This window comes from Morone saxatilis, unplaced genomic scaffold (assembly GCF_004916995.1).
Source record: "Morone saxatilis isolate NCDOM2014 unplaced genomic scaffold, NCSU_SB_2.0 Contig6, whole genome shotgun sequence".
Taxonomy (NCBI): domain Eukaryota; kingdom Metazoa; phylum Chordata; class Actinopteri; family Moronidae; genus Morone; species Morone saxatilis.
The window spans coordinates 7638984-7659044 of NW_023340206.1; the positions used below are offsets into that span (position 1 = coordinate 7638984).

The following is a 20061-nucleotide window of genomic DNA, read 5'->3' on the forward strand; positions in this document are numbered from 1 at the left end:
ACGGATTGTCTGTTTTATGTGATGGTTTTTCTACACTTGTCGACACACGAGCGAGGACTCTTTTTCCTCTGCTTTTCCTCGCATTTTTAGTTGTACGCCCTCTTTTTCCTTTCTCCCCTTCTTTTCACTTCTTCCTTTTTTCTTACCATGTGGCAATGTCCGGTGCCTGTGCATGTCTCCGATTTACCGCACTAGCTCTGCATATTTCTGCAGCATTCAGTCATCTAGAGATTCGCGGCGTTGGTACGTTACGTCACAGGCAGTTGTCGAGAGAGCGGAGAGAATTTTACGTGATAACCCAGACAGACATTACTCATTTTCAATATAAAAGTCACGTGTTTTTGAGACGGTTTTCATTCAGTAAAACTGGTGTGTTCTTATGTTTTTTTTGGAAGTTGGGTGATGTTTTTTTTTATGCGCAACCTGTATTGGTTCGATATTGTGTCTGCTGTGATATAATACAGTGTTGAGAGTGTTGGCAAAGTGGTTTATATCAAGAACATTACTTCTTTTTATAGATAGGAGTTGAGGAGAGTGACAGTGTGTTCTTTACTTTGTAAAATATGGATTTAGTCTGGTCCTGCTTGAGATCGGAGAAAGTGTCAGGTTGGACAGCAGGCAGGCATCACTCCAGGGCAATAGTGATGGTGCTAAAGAAATAGACAAAGAAGTTATTCACCCGACAAATAATATCGAATAATTACTTATTATTAGTATGTTTATCTTCAGTATTTCTTTCTAGAACGGAGCACAATAGACTGTAAACTGCAAAGTATTATAAACACCTATGCATTTGGTTCAAGATTACGTGTGGAGGTGCGAGACAATCAGCCCCTCACCACGCCCACAGGCACAATATTTTTTACTATGAACTGTCATCATTTCTATTATACCAGAGGAACCCCTTACCTAAGGAACTATCGCTTAATCATATTTCGTCACTACGCACTCTGCTGTCAAACGGGGGTCTTTTGTTACTTGTTTCCAGCGGGGTGGCAGTGTATCGAGGTCATTTAACATAGACAGAAGATCAAAAACCCCTCTCAATAGTATATTTACTAATTCATAATCATTACCCACCAGTGAATGGCCACTAAGGTCGCCTAAATGCACTTCAATGATAAGGCTTCTTTGGATTTTTGAAGGGGGTGTAGGAGAATAGTTTATATACTTTATTACATTAACATCTAGCAAACTACAGTCCTCAAAGCATTTATGTTCACTTCTGTGAAGAAAAGTAATTGTTATAAGTAAAGTAAAGTGTTAATAGAACAACTGACCAAGTGCCAGGTCATAGGATAACACTGAATTTGTCAAATAAGAAGTTACTTAAATATGTATTTTTTTTTTATGTTTTTTTTAAAGAAATTATTTAAAACAAAAGACATTAATACAGAGAGAGAATTGTTATACAAAGGTATAATTGTAAAAAAATGAAATTAATTAGCTGCACAATATGGTATAAAATCATCAAATATTAACAATCGATCTATCTTAAAAAGAAATATTTATACCACCCCTATCAATGAATCCATTAAAGAGTCAAAATCAGAAATGACACTATTATTATTAATAATTGCTGTTTGCATGTCACACATCATTTACGAACCTTTAATCAGATAACATTACAGCTTTTGCATATTGCACTTTTGCTAAATTTGCGATTTTTTCGATATAATAACTACTTTTGATAAGTGTGTGCAGCCTTCACAGACCGCAAATAAGATGATTAAAGAGTGGGCAGTCGAAATCGGCGCCGTGTTAAGGAGTCACAAAAGTCATTGCCAGGTATACTAGAGCAGTAAGTACACCATATGTCACAATATATGCTACTTGTTAAAGAAAATCCATTAAAATATAAGAACGCTCGTGGTCTAAAAAGGGGTCACCGGAGTTTTTTACTAAATGATATCATTAAAGCGGCTCCCATTAATCTGTGCTGAGAGTACTATACCTGGGTCCAAGTTTTGTTTGTTGCAAAAATGTGTGCACTGTGCAAAAAAATCTATTCTATCTATCTATTTTATCATTATTATTTTCTAGGTCTATTTTGGTATAATATCTATCTATTCTAAAATAAAAAATCTAAACTATCATAAATCAGTGCTAGTTCTATCTATTCATTATCTAAAATAAAAAGAGATAAAAACAATTTAAGAGAACAACCACAAACTGGAATATTATTACGAACCGCCTTCACTAGATTTTGTTGTGTATATTTCTGCATTTTCATGGTGCACTGGGGAGAAAGGTGGAGAATAGAAAGTAAACTGATGGACTCCAACTTCAAACTCCCTCCAAATGGATTATTTCTACTTTGAATTAGAAGGTTAGAGTCGAGCGTATTCATGGGCAGCTTTAAACCGCGGGTCTCATCTCGTCGTAACCGATGGCTAACGCAGCTTATAACAGTCTTTCTTTCTGCCGTTCCTCTAATTTTTGATTCTCTTTTTTTCGGCACTACGCAACGCGCCACAATCCACAAAGGACAACGTTTGTTGTGTGTCGTTTCATCTCTCGACCACAATCATCCGTCCTTTTTAAAACGCATCACGAGGAGCGAGTAGCGAGAGGAAAGAGAGTAAAATTAACATCATCCAACGCGGACTGAGGAGTGGCAGGGTGCGGGTAGAGCAAGCCCATTTTGACACCTCTGTATCGCTATATCAAAAAAGTGGGGGGGGGTGGATCGCATTACGGATTTTCTATGTCATTGCGTGTAATATGATGGGTCCGGGAGAGGAGTTTCTCGCTCGAATAAGCCAGGGCCACGCGGGTGGGGTCCTCTGACCCGACCTCTCCCGCCTCCTCTTTAGCATCCTCCGGACGCAGGCGGGCTGATGTGGTTTCAACAGGGGTGCTTGGGGTTGTCTGAATGACTCCTTGCTCCTTTGCTATGCAGCGCACTCCTCAGCAACCCTGTCTTTCTGCAGTGAGGGTGTTTTTTATTGTGTTTTTTTTGGTCCTCACAAAACTAGCCTTTAAGTCCACATGCACGGGCCCTGTGTGGATTGGTTTTGGGTGTTTTGATGTCTGATGTTGGGGTATTTGTGGGGGAGTGGTCTCCCCAGTAATCACACATTTGAAACTATATATTTTGTTGAATTGCTGTGCGTGGGGATTTGAGTGTGTGTGCAACCTTTCGTTGAAATTTCAAGTTACAAGTGTTAAGCTTGTTCTAGTTTTTGGTTAATGAAACCGTGTTATTGGGTTGGAATAAATTGGCTCCCTTCATTAGGCTGTTGGGGTAATACTGGACCTGAAACCATTTATTTATTTGTTTTTTTTTATAGCAAAAGTGATGAAAAAATGTCCTGTTTTCCTCCTTCACTAATGGTTTGTTAAGTTGAGGGGGGCATGCGAGTGAGGTGCAGGTCGAGCGAATCTTTGGGTGTTTGGACTAGGTTTTTTGGGAGCAAAATAGCAGTTTGTTGATGGACATCAGTCCCTTGGGCCTTGTGTGAAGCGTGGAGGGTTTGTGCTGTGTGTGGGTGTCACTATTTTTTCTGATTTATTGGAAGTATAATAAAACTAATAATAATAATTAATAAAATAATATTATTTTACATCCCCTGTTTATTATTCACTTTCAGGCCTCACTTTGTTCTTTGTGCTTGATCAGTAAAGTTTTCTGGTGGTTAATGACTTAATCTTGACTGGCTTAAAGTGGCAATCAAGTTTGTTAGCTTCCATCCAGAAATAACCATCTGTTAACACACATGTGCCTGGAAAGGTTTCAGTGATCAATATTAACAATCGATTTGATCACTGATACAGAAAATACAGAAGGGCAGGGGGCTGAGCGAAGGCGTACGAACCTTTTTTTAACTTACACTAATAATACTAATACTAATGCTATTAATACTTAATTGTACTAAATACTAATGTTTTCATAATTACTTTAGATACCTCAAATAACTACTTACGCTACCCAATTGGGTTTTTAAAATACTATATGATACTTAGTACTAATACTAAAGGGGGGGGGGGTGGGGGGGGGGGGTGGGGGGGTGTCTGCTACTAATTACTAATACTATATACATATGATAACTAAACTATGAATCACTTGAATACGTGTACTAGTAACTATATATCTTTAGGTAATTCTAAAATACATATACTAATACTTAACTACTTAATATATATGTGGCTACTAATACTAGTTAAGGTGATACTAATTTATCTGAATATTTACAATACTAGATGATGAAAATAGTGGACTCAGTACTTATAAATGTCTTTTTAATACCTAATGTATTGAGGTCTAGTACTAATAATTAATTACTAATACCTAATACTAATTACTTAATCATTAACTAAATACTTAAATGATACTAAATACTAACTTTAGTATCTAATACTTATTACTTAATAATCAATCACTAATCACTAACATAATATACTAATACTAAATGATACTAAAATACTAAACTTATACTAATACTAAAGGGAGCGGTGACTTATATACTAATTACTACTAATACTATTTACTTGAAGCTGTTGTGTCAGCTGCAACTGCGCTGTCAGGGCGCAGTACATTTATTGTGTGCAGCTTGTGTAACAGCACTGTCGGCTGAACCGAAACAACCTACAGGAAAAAAAGTCTGAGATGCCATGGTGTGTTGCTAAGAGGACGTGGGCCGTGGATTCAACCACGTATACAACATCATACACAACACCACACACACACAAGACATAACATCCATCCGGAGGTGCTGTGTGAACGATTCAGCTCAGCATACGTTCCACATAACGCAAGACAGCGTTGTGCGCTGGCTTCAATGCCCCCTCGCCCCACACCTTAAGGCATCCAAGGAGAGGCAGCAGTGGCAGTCGGTGCTGTGTATCATAGTACATATGAATGCCTGCGTGTACAGTACTGTTTGTTGTAATGGATCGGACAGACTTATCATTCCTCCGGGAGCGCCATCGCTGATACAAAAAGAAACGCTTCCTTTAATCCTGCAAAGGTGGCTCGTGCCCACCATCCATCAACAAACGGAGATGCTTTTTGTTATGTGTGAAGATGCTTCATAAATACTAGCAATCGATATGAGGTTAAGAGTATCAATATTAAAAATACACACAAGTTTAAGGCCCACGCACACGTTGCTGAGAAATGAGGGGTGGAGATTGGATTTGGATACCTGGAGTACAACAGGATTAAATCATTGATACCTGGTATGATGTCGAGGAGGAGTCCTTACAGTGTATTCGTTGCTTGGATCATTTGAAAATTTCCTTCCTTCCCGTCCGGTCAGTTGGAAGGCACCTTCACTCCCCAAACCAAAAAAGCGTCGTGGAAATTCAAATACAAGTCGACACTGGGTGTTACATTCTGAAAGCCGCAATAGGTTCCCAAGATAATACGTCTCTCCGACACAAAACTAAAAAGTTGATATCAATACACAAATAAAGCACATCGATTTAAATATTCACATGCTAAGAGGGGTGTTCGATCAATAGTTGGGACGTGGAGATGGTTGAGGTCGAGCTGACATAATAGAGCTCTCGTTGTTTACTGGGTTGCACTTATGTTTAAGTATAAATCATTAACAAAATTGAGCAAAAAAACACTTTTTATTAAAAAATCGGTTGCTTTGCTCACACCAACAGTTCATTTGCCTTCCTAGAATCCATTATAGAAAAACAATTTGGTAAATTTCCCCTCCTCCTAGTGGACATAACGATAAATGGTCTTGTTGTGATTCGCAAAAAAAACGGAATCATGAGAAATTGAAAAAATCCCCGAAACTCCACCGCTGAGTGAGGGGCGGATCACCCCTGCGAAGCCGCCGGTGTGGGTGTCACTGCACTCATCAAAACACGCAGCGCAGCCTGAAATTCAGGTCAGTCTTCCGGTGCCAGAAGGCCAAGCACCTTGCCTCACGTTCCCCCCCCCTTGGGCTCCCCCCCAGGGCCTCACCTCTCGCTGCTGTAGAGCTGTTTAACTGCCCACTCTCTTTAACCGGCGGCGGCTGCGTGTGTGAGAACTAACGCAGGGGGGAGCTATAATCCACGTCTGCGCCCCAGCACGGGAGGGAATTAAATCCATCTGGGAAACACCAGAGAAGCGTGCATGGAGACACACACACCGCCACACAACAAGGACAAACCTACGAAGACAGAGGAACGACAGCCGTGAGCAGTCCTAATCCTGAGCAGGCCAGCTGTGGTGCTGTGCTGTGTGATGTTGTTTGAATGTGTTTGACTGAAGTATGTGTGTGTTTACATCTCCAGGCAGGACCTCGCCTCGATCGTAGACGGTGAGGCCTCTCTCTTCCTCTTTTCCTCCTCCAAGACTTGCATTTTCAGTTGCCTTTAACCTCCCACCTGCTCTCTGTGGTCTCTCCTCCGCTCCACGGGTCCTCGCAGCGTCTCCTCGTCCCGGTGTCTCGACGCGGTCCGCCGGTCGAGTGTCTCGCGCGTCCGCGTGCGGGGCGGGTGCGTCGTCCATTTCTTGCGTCCAGTCTGGGCTCGCTCACTCAGGGCTGCGTCTCGCTGGCTCTCCACTTCTTCGGACCACGGGTCCTCGCCTCAGGACGACAAGCCAGCACCAACAGTATCCCAGCTAATACTATGTACGGAGAAACAGCGACACAGGTTAGGGGGTGAAGGGTGGGCGTGTTGGGGGGGGTTTAAATGCATGTGATGTGTGTGTGTGTGTAATGGTGGGTGGTGCACGGGTTTGTGTTATATTATGCACAGGTTAAAAATCACACAAGTTATATACAAATAATGAAAATGTATATGCAGAGAGAAGGCAAAATACAATGTCTTTATTTACAAATTTAGACTGCTGAAAATATGTTCTGACATAACAAAAAAACAAATAAATAAATAAAATATGTTTGCATTTTAATTATGTAGGATTTGGTGAATTCAACCAAGGGAAAGGAATCTGCATAAGTGGACAAACCAGAGTTAGCTTTTTAAATCAATGAGCGAAAATGTGTATTTTGTATCATCTGAAAACCTTATAAGACAAACTATGTTGGACACATTCGGTAAATTCAGGAATAAAAGTGGCCCAAGAAAGGAGCCCTGAGGCATGCCACATTGTAATAGTGTTTTGTGAGAATGGCAACACGGCATCCTAACAACTTGTTCTCTGTTAAAAATATAGTTTTTTAACCACACAAATGCTGCATCTCTGTCTATGTCCACAATTAAGATACTAAATGTCATGATTCACTGTATCACATGCCTTTGAAAGATCCAGAAATAGTACAAATGAATGAATCACTTGAAGCAAAGCCACGTAGGCTGCAGTGGTCTTTACATATGTGTGTGTGTTCTTGTTTCAGACCAGCGATACTGAACGCTTGCGAGGTGTATGTGTGTGTGTATGCGAAGCAGGAAATCAATACAAAGAGGTTCCGAGAGATTGCAGACAGTTGCATCATCTCCTGCTGCGTTGCCTCTGACTGTCACTCACACACTGACTTTGAATCCGACTCAGGTCAAACACTAGCCGTAAAATATTTAAGGCGGTCAGGCAACCAGAGTGGTCGAATGATGTTTCAAATTTGCCTGAGGACGTTTGTTTCTGTTCTCTTTTTACACCGCTAACAAGATAACACACACACACACTCACACACATTGTTGCTGTTGTATAAAACCCATAATATTACACTTTAACATTCTTAACTGTATTATTATATATGGGCCCTTTAGTGGTGCTTGTGAATGACACCGTATTGATTCATAGAAATTCTAACGCTTGTTTTAGCCTCCTCCCTACATGTTTGGCTTGTGACCCATTAAGATGAAGCAATGTCTTCTTTTGACCCTCTTAAGTGTGGAGAGGACGTGAGTTACGAGCAGATTATTTTAGTTAAAGGAGAGTCCCTACAGTTCATGCAGTTTGTTTTTGTCACTTTAAACCCAATAACACAAACAACGGCACGTTTAATGACGGAAACACATTAGAGATTGACTGTGACTATGGACTATTTCTATTATTTATGGATTATTTCATCCAGTCGGGTTTTCTTGTGACGTTTTTTTCCAATCATGTGTCTCCTAATTTGGTTGTTTTGTGTTTCTATGTTTGATAGCTCTAACCAATGTGTGTGTATGTGTGTGTATCAGACCCCCAGGGCCTGGGCAGATGAGAGGAGGAGGGGCTCTCACAAACGCTCGGCCTCCTGTGGGAGCACCGACCAGCTCAAGGAGGTCAGTCTCTTTCCTGATTTTCCAAATAAACAGCCACTTGCAAAAAAAATGCCCTTTTGTGTTGTAAATAAACTCTGTTTCTGAGCCCTGTGCGGCAGTTTTCACCTACATATATGTCTGTATTACAGTGTCTGTCTGTCTGTGAAACTCTCCAGATTGCCAAATTGCGTCAGCAGCTTCAGCGCAGCAAACGCAGCAGCCGCCATCGGAGGGATAAAGACCGCAAGTCCCCGTTCAATGGCAGCCATACCATCATCCAGTCGCAGGTGATCAATAGAGACAAAGTGCTTGAGGGAGTGTGTGTGTGTGTGTGTTTGTGGGTCTGCCAAGTGGCTCCGTCTCTGAGAGGAACTAGGTTGGCTCCCCGATCTGGAGAGTTTTGAGGACGTCCCACTTTTCCTCCTGTCCCTGTTTGGCTCTGGTGTGTGTGTGTCTCTTGTTAATTTGAAATGTGACGCGGGTGTTTTTTCACGACCTCTGGTATATGAAAAGTCAGTTAAATTGGGTTCCTCTGATACTGCGGACACACACATGCTGCTCCGTGTCGGTGACGGCGGCAGAGCCCGTCGTATGCTCCCTGTGGAGTCTGCTGGAGTGCAGCTGTCCTGCTTTCTGGGCCTCTTCTGGGATTGACTTATCACGCAATACCTTTGACAAGCTCATTCACCGACACAAAGAGCCACCAGCTAGCAGGAACACAGTTAAATACCCAAAGCAACATAAAGATAGAGAGTTTCCTTCTCCTTTATTCTTTAATAGAGGAGAGCCAAGCAAAAGTAGAAGGTAAAGTATTCTTACCTAAACATACTAAACAGTATTTCTGTCTGTCTACAATGCTGCAGTAACTTCATTTCTTAGAGGAACAATGAGGTTTTCCAGCTGAGAGGAGGCGCAGAGTTACTGCGTGAGGTGAATTGCGCAATTTCAGTTAAAACTCTCGTGAGTCATAACTCAGTCACGTCTGAACACGCAAACACGATGCACATGTTTTTTTGATTCACTGAAGAAATCACAGACGAAAGATTCTCCTTGTTAACTGCAGAACTTGACTGAGAGTGATCAGGTTTTTAAGTTTTCTTCAGTATCAAAGTGATCCAGCGACAGTTGTCTGTACATCCATGAGTGCGTTACAAACAGGAACTGCTGATAGCTAATTCTCCATTGCTTTTTGACAAATAGACACCGTTTAAACAAATACAGGCTCAAGAAATGGGGCTGAAGTTTAACTCTCGTGGTAAATTATTCCATGATGATTTTAGACCTTCCTTAATTAAAAAATGTATTAAGCTGCTTGTACTTAGTGCAGACTGCAAAAGATACTGAAATCAATAGGAATTATCTAGCAGGTTACTTTGTATCAGTCCCTCATTTTTTAGTTCTTCCTGTAATTTAACTTTTAACTTTTAATTCAGGTGAATGTCAAACTGCCACTCCATTGATTGGAGGGTTATTCAGACAACCTGTTGCAGGCTGTGGGGACTGACTCCTGATCAGTGATTGAGAGCAGCTTGGTGCATTCCCCTCTCGGCCGGTCAGGGTGTGACGACGCCCTTTCGTAGGGCATAAGAGAGGTGGGGAAGCGCACACGCAGGGCCGCTTGATTCCCTTCCTCGACTCAGTGCAGACGTCACTTTAACAAGATTACTCAGCCACAAACCCTGATCTTTAGGCCCTTCTGAGATTTCTTTCTTGTGAGTTCTGAAACTGAAGCCTAGTTTGAAAGAATATGAGAGAACCCCTTTCCACTAGGTTACCTGCATCAGGTTTTAGTGCCATTTGCCTAACAATTACCTGCCTGCAGGTTTTCTTTTGTTTATGGGTTTTCATTAAAACTCCCTTTTTTCCCTTCCCTTTTTTGAGGCATTTTTTGTTTAAAACAAGTCTTTTATTTATAGTCATGCCCATTTGAAATACACACAACTGCTTTGTCCTGTAAGGAAAACAGTGAGAAGAAAAATCACTACTAACAGTTTGGCAAACAACAAAAAATAGTCAGCAATCATGACATAGATCGATAGATATTCCTTTATTTGTCCCACAATGGGGAAATTCCAATGTTACAGCAGCAAAGTGGATAGGAGGAAAAAACAGTTTAAGAGTAGGGAAAATAATTAAAAACACTATTACAAGGAGGAAAAAACAGTAAATCCACAACAACACGCTAACACACAAATAGTAGCATTAATAGACATCATGTATCTCTACAAAGAGGAGTCTCCAAAAACCCTAAAATAAACAAAAATACTTTGAAAGAAACAAATGAACCACTCAGTCAATCCAAAGTACTGGGGACCATTGGTTTATACACATATCTGTCTTCACATGGAGCTTCACTGCAATTGTTTCCATTAAATACACTCAAGAACCAGTCTTACCGTTGATGTACAGTAGGGGGCAGAGGTTTGAGCAGAGATAAAGTTGTCTCTTCCTTTGCTCCATCCAGTATTGCTTTTATAATAAAATGCGATAGTTCTTTCTGCTCTGTTGAAGAGGCATTTGTTTGTTATTAAAGAGGCTTTTTCTTCATTGTGAGGGTTATGTGAGTGTGCAAAGCATGTGCAGATGTGCGAACCAGAGATATTTACATGGTTTTTAAAAACAATGTGTATTTAATCAGTGAGAACAAATAATTTACAGTGGATGTGTGAGACACAGGGTTGTCCTGACACCGTCTGTTTGTGTTTAATTCTCCAGTTTCTGAGACAACACTTAGGATTTATGGACGCTGATGTTGGTATTACAAGTGCAGCTGTCATTTTCTGTGTGTGCTGAGCAATAAGGCCAGAAATATGAAGCATATATTTATATTCCCCTGCTCACTGCAGCAAAATGAAAGTCACTGCAACATCTGTAAACAGCTGCAGACTCTGTGTATCAACCACAGCTGTGTGTGTGTGTTTGTGTGTTTGTGTCTTGCAGTCGCCTATGCCCAAAACCATTCTGATACCCATCCCTATATCCAAGTCATCGGCGCCTCGCTTCCGCAACAGCGTGGAGGGCCTCAACCAGGAGATCGAACGCATCACCATCCAGGACACCCCCGAAAAGGACGAGACCATCGTTGTGAGTTCCACTGAAAAACAGATCGGGGTTTAGGGCGTCACTAGAAATGTGTTTTGTCCTTCCCTGACGTAATTAACATCCGAGGTTTTTTAAGGATTCGCTCGCCGCCACCGGCCCCGGGATTAAAGCTCCCGGTGCGACGTTGTTGTTGTTGTGACCTCATTTGTGCGTTTGTGTTTGTACACCAGCCGCAGGACGTCCCAGATGGGCACCGCGCACCCCCACCCGTCCCCCCGCGCCGCAGCAGCAGCACGCGCAGCATCGACACGCAGACTCCCTCAGGGGGTGGCCTGAGCGGTAGCCATAGCAACTGCAGTAGCCGTCCCGACTCCATCTCGCCCTCCTACCTCACCGTCCTCAACGACATGGGTGGAGGCAGCCCCTACGAGGACAAAGGTGACACACATTGCGCACGCGGGCCAGAGTCTCTCTGAGCACGATCTGTTGCCTGACCCCTGACCTTTGACCTCCAGTCTCCTCTCTCTGCCTGTCCTCAGAGCTGGGCCCCTGCTCCCCGCTGCCTAAATACGCCGCCTCTCCCAGACCCAACAACAGCTACATGTTCAAGAGAGAACCTCCAGAGGGCTGCGAGAAGGTCAAAGTGTTCGAGGAGTCCATGTGAGTAGGAAAAAACCTCAAATGTGGCCAAAGAACATGGAAGTTTACAGTTTGATTTCACAAAGCTAGACCTTTCACACACATACGCTGTCCTGCTGCTGCAGAAGTACTCACCAGAGCACCAAAATTCTGGATTCATCCGCCGCTGAAAGTAGTCCCCGAGCTACGTTGTGCCATAATGGGGCTCTGAACACTGTAAACACACCCTGAGTGCATGTTTTCTTGTAAAGGTGATGTAAGTATTTGTGAAGGCTAACTGTGTCGCTGCGTGTGTGCTTCCAGGCCCAAACCTCTGCAGGAGATCCCCCCCTTCCTGTGTCCCGACCGCAACAAGGTCAACTTCATCCCCAACAGCGGCTCCGCCTTCTGCCTCGTCAGCATCCTCAAGCCCTTACTCCCCGCCCCGGACCTCAGCTTTCGCCCCGGGGTGGGCCTCCGGAGCCTGTCCCCGTCCCTCGTGCCTCTGTCCACCCAGCCCTGCCTCCTGGAGGAGCCCGAGAGCTTCTGATGGCCCTCGACGGCTTTTAAGTCCCCCCACCCCCGCCCCCCCAAAAAAAGAACCCCCTCCCTCCTCCACACACACACACACAACAAAATCCGAAAAACATTGGAAACTAGGAAACAACCCTTCTGCTCCCAAAAAAAAAATGCCTTCAGCATGCCAGCTAAGCTCTCTCTGATGTCCTTCTATCTTGTTGAAAAAGCGCTTCCCACTGCCTCTCCTCCTCAGACGACTACAACGTGAGAGTCCTGCAGCCCGGTGCGGGTGTTTGCAGCTAACATTTCATCGCTTTCTTCTACCTTTAGTGCTGGTTACGTTCCTGTTTTTTGGGAGGAAAAGGGCGAAAAAGGACAGACTCTTTTATTTCATCGTATTATACCATGGCGCCTTTCCACGGACATATCTCTTTTTTCTATCTGTAGTTATTCTCTCTTGATATGAATAATGCCTTTCCATTACGAAAACAAAAAAAAAAAAAAAAAAAAAAAGGGCGCTGTTTCCTTGGCGACCTAGAGTTTGAACCACGGAGGCTAATTTTGGTGCTGCCAGATATATCTAGCAAAACTTGAACGGTCGTGACAAGGAGAAGTTAAAAATGTGCCTGATATTTTAGACCGCTCAGTTTCGCTCAACCAGCGTAGTGCTCCGATCATGGTTCGTCCTTTAGCACGACGCACATGACGTCGGCACTACGGTGGCCGTAGATGCATACAGAAAGGGCGGGGACTAGCAGGAAATACACAAGCGATGTATTTCAACCACCTGTGAGCTAAATCCAGACATCTGTTTTGTACTTTTATCAGCCATTTAACTGTAAAATGGTACAAGCGATGCCTTTGTTACACTAACTGGTAGCAGTGAACTGGTCCCCTGCCTGGCCGTGGTGTATCTATGGGAAACACAGGCCAGGGCTATGATGTGTGCAGCGTGTTCAACCTGTGTCTGCTTGCCCTCCTTCCCAAAGCGCCAGCCTTTGCTCAAAACGTCCCCTTTTTACTCCGCCACCATCACAACCCCCCCCTCTTCCGTTCCTCCTTTTTCCCCAGTTCCTTTCTCCCTTTTCTTTCCGTCACCTTCGCCGTAACGCTGATTTCCTTTTGTCTTGCTCAGTGTCGTTGTGAAATTGCAGGGCTCTGAGCACGGAGAGGCTCGGTGAAACCCCAACACCACACTGCGGACCACGAGGGTCGGATCAGATCAGCCCAGAGTGGCAAACCTTAAACTTTTAGATTCAAATAAGAAGAATTTCACTTTAACCTTAAAGCTGCACTACTCACTCTTCTGCATTGATTTTAATGGGAGATTAAGTGTGAACTCAGCTATACTCACTGATAGGAAGAAGAATTCCATTATTTTTTTGGTTGCAGTGTCAAATGATGGCTCAAATTCTCCGTTTCAAGTTTTAAAAAAAGCAGAAAAAACACAGAATATTTATTTGCAGCTTCTACTATTTGGAGATTTCGATTAATTGTGCAGCCCCACTAGAAATCTTTTGACTTGTGGCTAAAATGAAACATATTTAACACGCACGTCTCACCCCACATGGTTAACATGCACATTGTCTGAGCTCTGTGTAGTTTAATGGTGGACAGCCTCTCCATGCCCCAGCCCATCTTCCTGTATATGTCATTACTACTTGACTGTGCCTGCTACGGTGGGATAGGAATGTACTGGATATGTAAATATAGAGGCACACTGTGTTTGTATTATCGGCTGACAAAGACATGTATCTGAATGAGTCAACAATTGTACCATATAACCCTCCTCCTCCTGCTTTTTCTCCGCTGAGTACTGTGAATTACTACGTCTCATTATTGTGAATAATAATGTATTTATTTATCAGGAGTGTAATTGGCTCTGCAGAGAATTTTAATTGAGAATAGATTACATCGTCCATCTCAGGTTGTAGTGAATAGGATACAAGAAAAAAAAGATATACTAACTTCTCAGCGCACACTAACAAGTCTACTATCAAGAGAGCAAACCAACAGCTGCTATCTATGTAGCCTCACTCAATGGAGATCCTGAATGATGTTATAACCTGTAGCAGAGTAGAAGTAGAGAGAAGTGTGGATGTCATTTTGTCCGGTGACCTGATTTGGCATGAGTAACGTTTCTAAAAGTGACATTTTCGAGGAGTTCTGTTCCAAAATGAGATATCCACTTGCTGAAAAACAATCACACCTACGGCGACACTGTCGTTTTTAGACGTCTGTTTACAAACAACAACAAAAGTAGTTTGGAAGATTCATACATGGGATAATACAGATTTATTTCAGATATTCCTTTTTTCTTTTTCTTTTCAAAGTGGATAAACAGCATTTTGGAATGAGGCTCAATGCAAGAAATAATCTACACAATGATTCTTTGTTTGCTTGTCCAGTTTATTGGAAACAGAACTGCCAAGTTTTCATCTGTTAAACCCCTCGAGTGAAATAAAAAGGCATAGTTGAATTAAATAAAGCATTTGTGATTGACATGAGAAATACATTCTTTTTGTTACGTGTGTAAATCAAGAGTAAAAAGTATAATGCATGATGTGACAGAAACACTTCCCTTGTGATCGCTGCACTTGGATAGCAGCATCAGTAGAGTTTCTTCCTGTTTTTTTCCTCATAATGTCACATTAAAACAAGAGAAAAAGAATTAAATGACGCTAACGTGCAGCTTGTATAAAAGTTTTCTGAGACTCGCAAAAAAATATTTTTTCCCCCATGATGCACTCTGAAGTTCATGAGGGATTTGCTTCCAGTTGGTGCATGTGGACGCCATATTCTCTCAACCACTCACATAAATTGTCATAAAATACATTTTAGAAACCAACTCTTCACTTTAACACCCCGTTTGTTCACATTCAAAAATGTCTAAAGAGTCTTCCCTCCAAAAACAAATCAGGAAAATCAGGAAATTCCCCACATTAGGGAAGTTAGAAATCCATTTTATGACATGGTAACAGTTTTCCAGTGTTATTTTCCCATAAAACAATCTTATATTTCCACAATCCATCTGCGAATTCTCAAAATACACAACACACAGAGCTAGAAATACACAGTATTTTAGTGTTATTTTATAGCGTTATCTTCAGTGTACAGCACAACAAAACCATCTGATTTAGCAAATGGTGATTATAATCAGAAAATAAATACATTTCAATGCATCTTAGGTGCCGTTACTTTATCGGACTTAAATAACCCACCCACCCCAAATAATCTTATTCCTGTGTCCTACTTTAAACTTCCTACAAAATAAATGCTTCATCCTTCACACATTTTTCTTGGCCTTGGACTCGTGATTGTGAAACGACAGACGGGACTGGAGATGATTTACCCGTTCGGCAATCCGGGCTGAAGGTGAGAGGATGAACGTGAAGAGGCTGTCGGTGTCACAGAGAGTTTGGACACTTTGCCTGTAATCTGAGTCCGCTTCAGGCCGTCATAATGACACCACCGGACGGCTCACAGTTTAGTGTTACCTTTTAGACCGTTAGGCTGAACCCCCTAACAGACTATTTCCTTACAGTGATCGATAAAGTGTCTCATTATTTATCTTTTTAACCGGTGGAGTCTTCAAGATCCGGAGTTTGCGCAGGGGTCTGTATCACAAAGCGAGTTCATCCTCGGGTTTCCTGCCTTCGCCGGGCCGAACGCTACTGATCCTGGAGAACTGGCTCAGTTGACTCATTTTACTTTGCATAGTGAACTTTTAGTGGTTTTTTTGTCGCACGGTGAACAAAATGTTGTGAAAAATATAAGCAGTTAAAGTAAAGTAAGGTAAGAAAAGTACAGAAGAAATGTCTGATAAAACATTTTATATTTGGTGCTAAATAGCAGATGTTAGCACTACACTTACTCAACATCTGCATGTTAGCATTGAGCTCTCTTATAGACCTGCTAGCATGACTGTAGACTCTTATTTTGGGCTGGATTGGTTACTAATGAAGCTGTCCTCTGAGCATGGCGATACCAAAGAGTCAAGTCCAAAGACCGCCGGATAACCCGCTACTCTTGCTTCAGGATACAGACCCCTGGGTGCGGCTTGAGCTTCAACTGCTGCTGTTTCTGTGTGCAAATACAGGTTCAGTGACAGGCTCATGGTCCCATCTTATCTCACACACACTCATATGTCCTATATATATGCTCTCCATTCATATGTGACAATCGTGTGCTACCATGTGGAGACAACACTAAGCAGTAAATAGATATTCTCTTACATCCCGGGTCCCTTGCAAACTGACACACACCCAAACAACGCAAACATGAATAAAACAAAAACACGACAGCGTCCAAAATAAACCTGTAACACAAACATTCTCTCCGCTTGACAGAAGCTGCAATGACTGACAGCAGAAGGTAACACAAGCCACATGAGGTCAGCTGTGTGCATGTGAGTCAGTGGCTTCATGTGTGGTGTTAACAGTCGTTCACAGAGCAGCTGTGAGCTGCTGAGGAGAGCGTTTCACAATCGACTGACCGTGTTTTCCTTTCGCTGTGTCAAATAACTTCCAGTGTAACACAAATACAAGTGTGTGTGTGTGTGTGGATATGTACACGTCTCCCCTGCTGACAGAAATGCAGGCGCGTGTGTGTGTGTGTGTGTGTGTGTGTCAAAGCCTGTAAGAGCGTTTGTCAATGTTAATGTGTTCTTTTTTACTTGGTTGTTGTCATGGAAACTTGCTGATATCCAGATCCTTGGAGAGAAATCACACACTGCTGCACACACACACGCGCACACACACACACACACACACACAAACAGAACTTTAGGCGTTGAGCAGCTCGTCCGCGGAGCGTCCGATGGCATCGGGGTTGGAGAGGGGGTCCAGGTCTGCGAACAGGTTGAACCAAGCAGACATGTCTTTGGATCCACCTGGAGCGGCTACACACACACCACACACACACACACACACGTTGTTAGAGGAAGGTTTAGGTTTAGTTTTGCTTTTTCACAGACAAGAACGCAGACTGAGGAGAGTTTACCTTTAGCTGCTGGACTTGGAGCCGGTTGAGCTGATTGGTTCTGCTCAGGAGGCGGCTGCAGGGGCGGAGCTTGGAACATAGGCGGGGTTGCCCAGCCTGAAAGACAGAGCAGAGGGATTCTAAAAGTTAGTCTTCTGTGTCACCAACAGTGATTGGTCGGTGTGCTGCAGTGAGCGCATCCCTCCAGCGGAGTGCGCTGTGGCTGACCTGTAGAGCTCAGGCTGTGATCCAGCAGATGGGAGGGCAGGAAGCCTGTGGGGCTGGGGGGGTTCGAGGGCGGACGCGCTGCCGGCCCGCTACTCGCCGCTCCCGTGCTCGACGGAGGGACGCTGGGAGGGTCAAACATCCCAAAAGCATCCTGCCACTCTCTGCTGAACTCGTCGCTGGCCCCCGGGCCCAGGCTCAGGAGGTCTTTGAGGAAAGCCATGTCGCCCCTTTCGGCGTCTTCCTCCTCTGGTCTCAGCCCTGTACCGGCACAGTGGGGGGGGCCACCTGAGAGGAGAGGGAAGGGAGGACAGACAAGAGGGGCGATGTGTTAGACCAGATGTTGCTTCTGAAAAGGCCAGATGAGGATCTGAGCAGAGACAGGTTGTTAACAGAGGAGGGACCTCAGTAAAGAACAAGTAAAGGAGGTAGCTGTCAAGAGGAAAGACCTTTAATGCTGAAACCGAGCTTTCTTTCAGGTAACTGCAGGAGCTGAGCCACCTGTGCTCCTCCTGCTTATGAAAGAGGGCTGGGAATTTTATTTGAGGAAAACTAAATAAACAAGAGCGCTCTATCGAGATTCAGGTTGGCAAGATTCATTCAGAATGACGCGTGAAATACAAGATGGGCTGACTTTGGACCGGCAAACCTAAATAAGACAGCCACTATCAACACAGTGAGGGAGCCTGATGATGAGAAATAATTATTAAATCTAATGTGTTTGAATCCCTGCTCTAGGTCTTCATCAGGGTAAACGTTTGCCAGCAGGGAATCCTCTTGTGATATTCGGACCATGGAACTACATTTCCCATGTATACTTGCATGACAAAGCCCAGGTGGGCTCTGTTGGATGTTGTTAAAAGCTGTGGGATTCCCCCTTTGTCAAACATTTGCTCTGACGCCTGGCTTTATCGTCAAGTACTTGTTTGCAGAGCTTCCTTTTCTCTGTGTGAGTCTGCTGATCGTCTCACATCAGAGCCGTCATTCAAGCTGCTCAAACACAGAATTCATGGTTTTCCCTTGGTTAGAAATAAGGATGTTGCATAGAGCTAGGATAGCTGTTTCCCGTCTGTATGCTGAGCTAACTTCACTGTAAATACAGCCCAGAAAATCAAAGAAGTGAGTCTCGGAAAGCGAAGAAGATGACACAGGTGAAGGAAGCAAAGCCCCTGGCAGGCGGCAGGCAGGCTGAATCCAGATCCAGAGTGCAGAAGGAAGCAGAGTGGAAATCCCAAGAGAGGTGAATTTGTTCACAACGAAGCAAAGTCAGGTGGGAAAGCGGAGAAGCAGCAAGAATTCACAGGTAGAGGAAAGAGCAGACAGCAAGCCGGTTTACCGGTGGCAGGCAGCTGCGAGAGGCTGGACTGGAGGCTTCTAAAGCCCCACGCCTCACTGGGGTCTTCACTCTGAAGAGGAGGCAGGAGCTGGGGCTGGAGAGGGAAGTTTTCTGGGGCTGCGAGCGCCGACTGCGGCAGATTACAGGCCATGAGCATCAAGTCGTCATCAGAGCCCACTGACAGTCCTCTGAGGTCTTGCAGGGCTGGAGTAGGTTTAGTTGGTTTTTGGTGCGCTGGGATTAAAAGGATCATAAAGCCGACAGGCATCCGGTCCACAGTCAGCTGCAGCAATCCCAATGTACACATCTGTACTGTTTGCACTAGTGCTGGCTACAGAAAATGCCCGAGAATACAGTCACACGCAGGAAACTTACCACTGTCACTGGGTTGGCTCTGCCTGTCACTGCTGTGGGCGGGGTCTGGAGGGGGACACACATGGTTTTTTCATTTGACAACTTGACATTAAAAAACTAAAATAACAGGAGTGCTGTTAAAAAGCAGCTCATTGCTTCTCAAGGAGATTTTTGCGAGACTGTTTGATAGCACATTATTGTACTAGATTCTCTTTTGAATTATGCTGCTGGTGGAGTTTGATATCTACATTATATGTATTCTAGTATTTTAGAGCAATAATTGCAGACTGAAGTTTCAATTTGAGGAAAACTATTTCTACCTGTGTTTTGATGACTTTTTATTTTATTTCTTATGTTGGAAATTGCTTATTTTGTCTGATTAACCCACAGAAGGAGGTCATGTAAGAATCACTGACATAAGACAAAAACAAATCTTCACAAATAAGAAGCTGGAACTAGAGAATGTTCGGAACTAATCCATACCAAAAATAGGTGCTAATTGCAATTTATTATTTATTATTTGAGCTCTAGATTCCAGCTTCACAGAGGTGAAATTACTAAACTGACACTTTACATTGTATGATCACAGATAATAAGCAATGGATCCTGATTTGCTCTTACAATACACAAAGATCCTTCGGCATGTCTGATCCTTTCATGTTTTAAGGTTCTAAGGTTGTGCCACAGTAACTGAGACAAAAAAACTGTAACTCTGTGTGTCAGCCTACAGGGGGCAGCACTTACCTGCGTTGGAGGCACTTCCTGATGGCTTGTCGTCATCCAAGGACACCAGACTGAGGATGAAGGAAGGAGGGAGGGAGGAGGGGGGA

The 20061-nt window shown here is 43.4% G+C and overlaps 2 protein-coding genes across 4 annotated transcripts in view; one reads left to right on the forward strand and one right to left on the reverse strand.

Moving 5' to 3' along the window:
- fam117ba (family with sequence similarity 117 member Ba) overlaps positions 1–12411 on the forward strand; it is a gene marked incomplete in the record, with an annotated part of 14013 nt that extends 1602 nt beyond the window's left edge. Inside the window, 6 exon segments of the mRNA XM_035677902.1 lie at positions 8095–8178; positions 8334–8444; positions 11098–11241; positions 11430–11637; positions 11739–11859; positions 12142–12411. Coding sequence (XP_035533795.1) covers positions 8095–8178; positions 8334–8444; positions 11098–11241; positions 11430–11637; positions 11739–11859; positions 12142–12367 — 894 coding nt within the window.
- A 2228-nt stretch (positions 12412–14639) lies between these two features.
- Positions 14640–20061, reverse strand: part of ical1 (islet cell autoantigen 1-like) — an 11247-nt gene continuing 5825 nt past the window's right edge. Inside the window, exons 10-15 of one of the 3 annotated variants that reach the window (XM_035677906.1) lie at positions 19976–20025; positions 19253–19297; positions 18878–19111; positions 17545–17829; positions 17338–17433; positions 14640–17236 (exon numbers count right to left, since the gene is read on the reverse strand). In XM_035677906.1, coding sequence (XP_035533799.1) covers positions 17121–17236; positions 17338–17433; positions 17545–17829; positions 18878–19111; positions 19253–19297; positions 19976–20025 — 826 coding nt within the window. In that variant the 3' untranslated portion in view covers positions 14640–17120. The remainder of the gene's footprint in view (positions 17237–17337; positions 17434–17544; positions 17830–18877; positions 19112–19252; positions 19298–19975; positions 20026–20061) is intronic. The other 2 variants (XM_035677903.1, XM_035677907.1) reach the window with 2 other exon arrangements.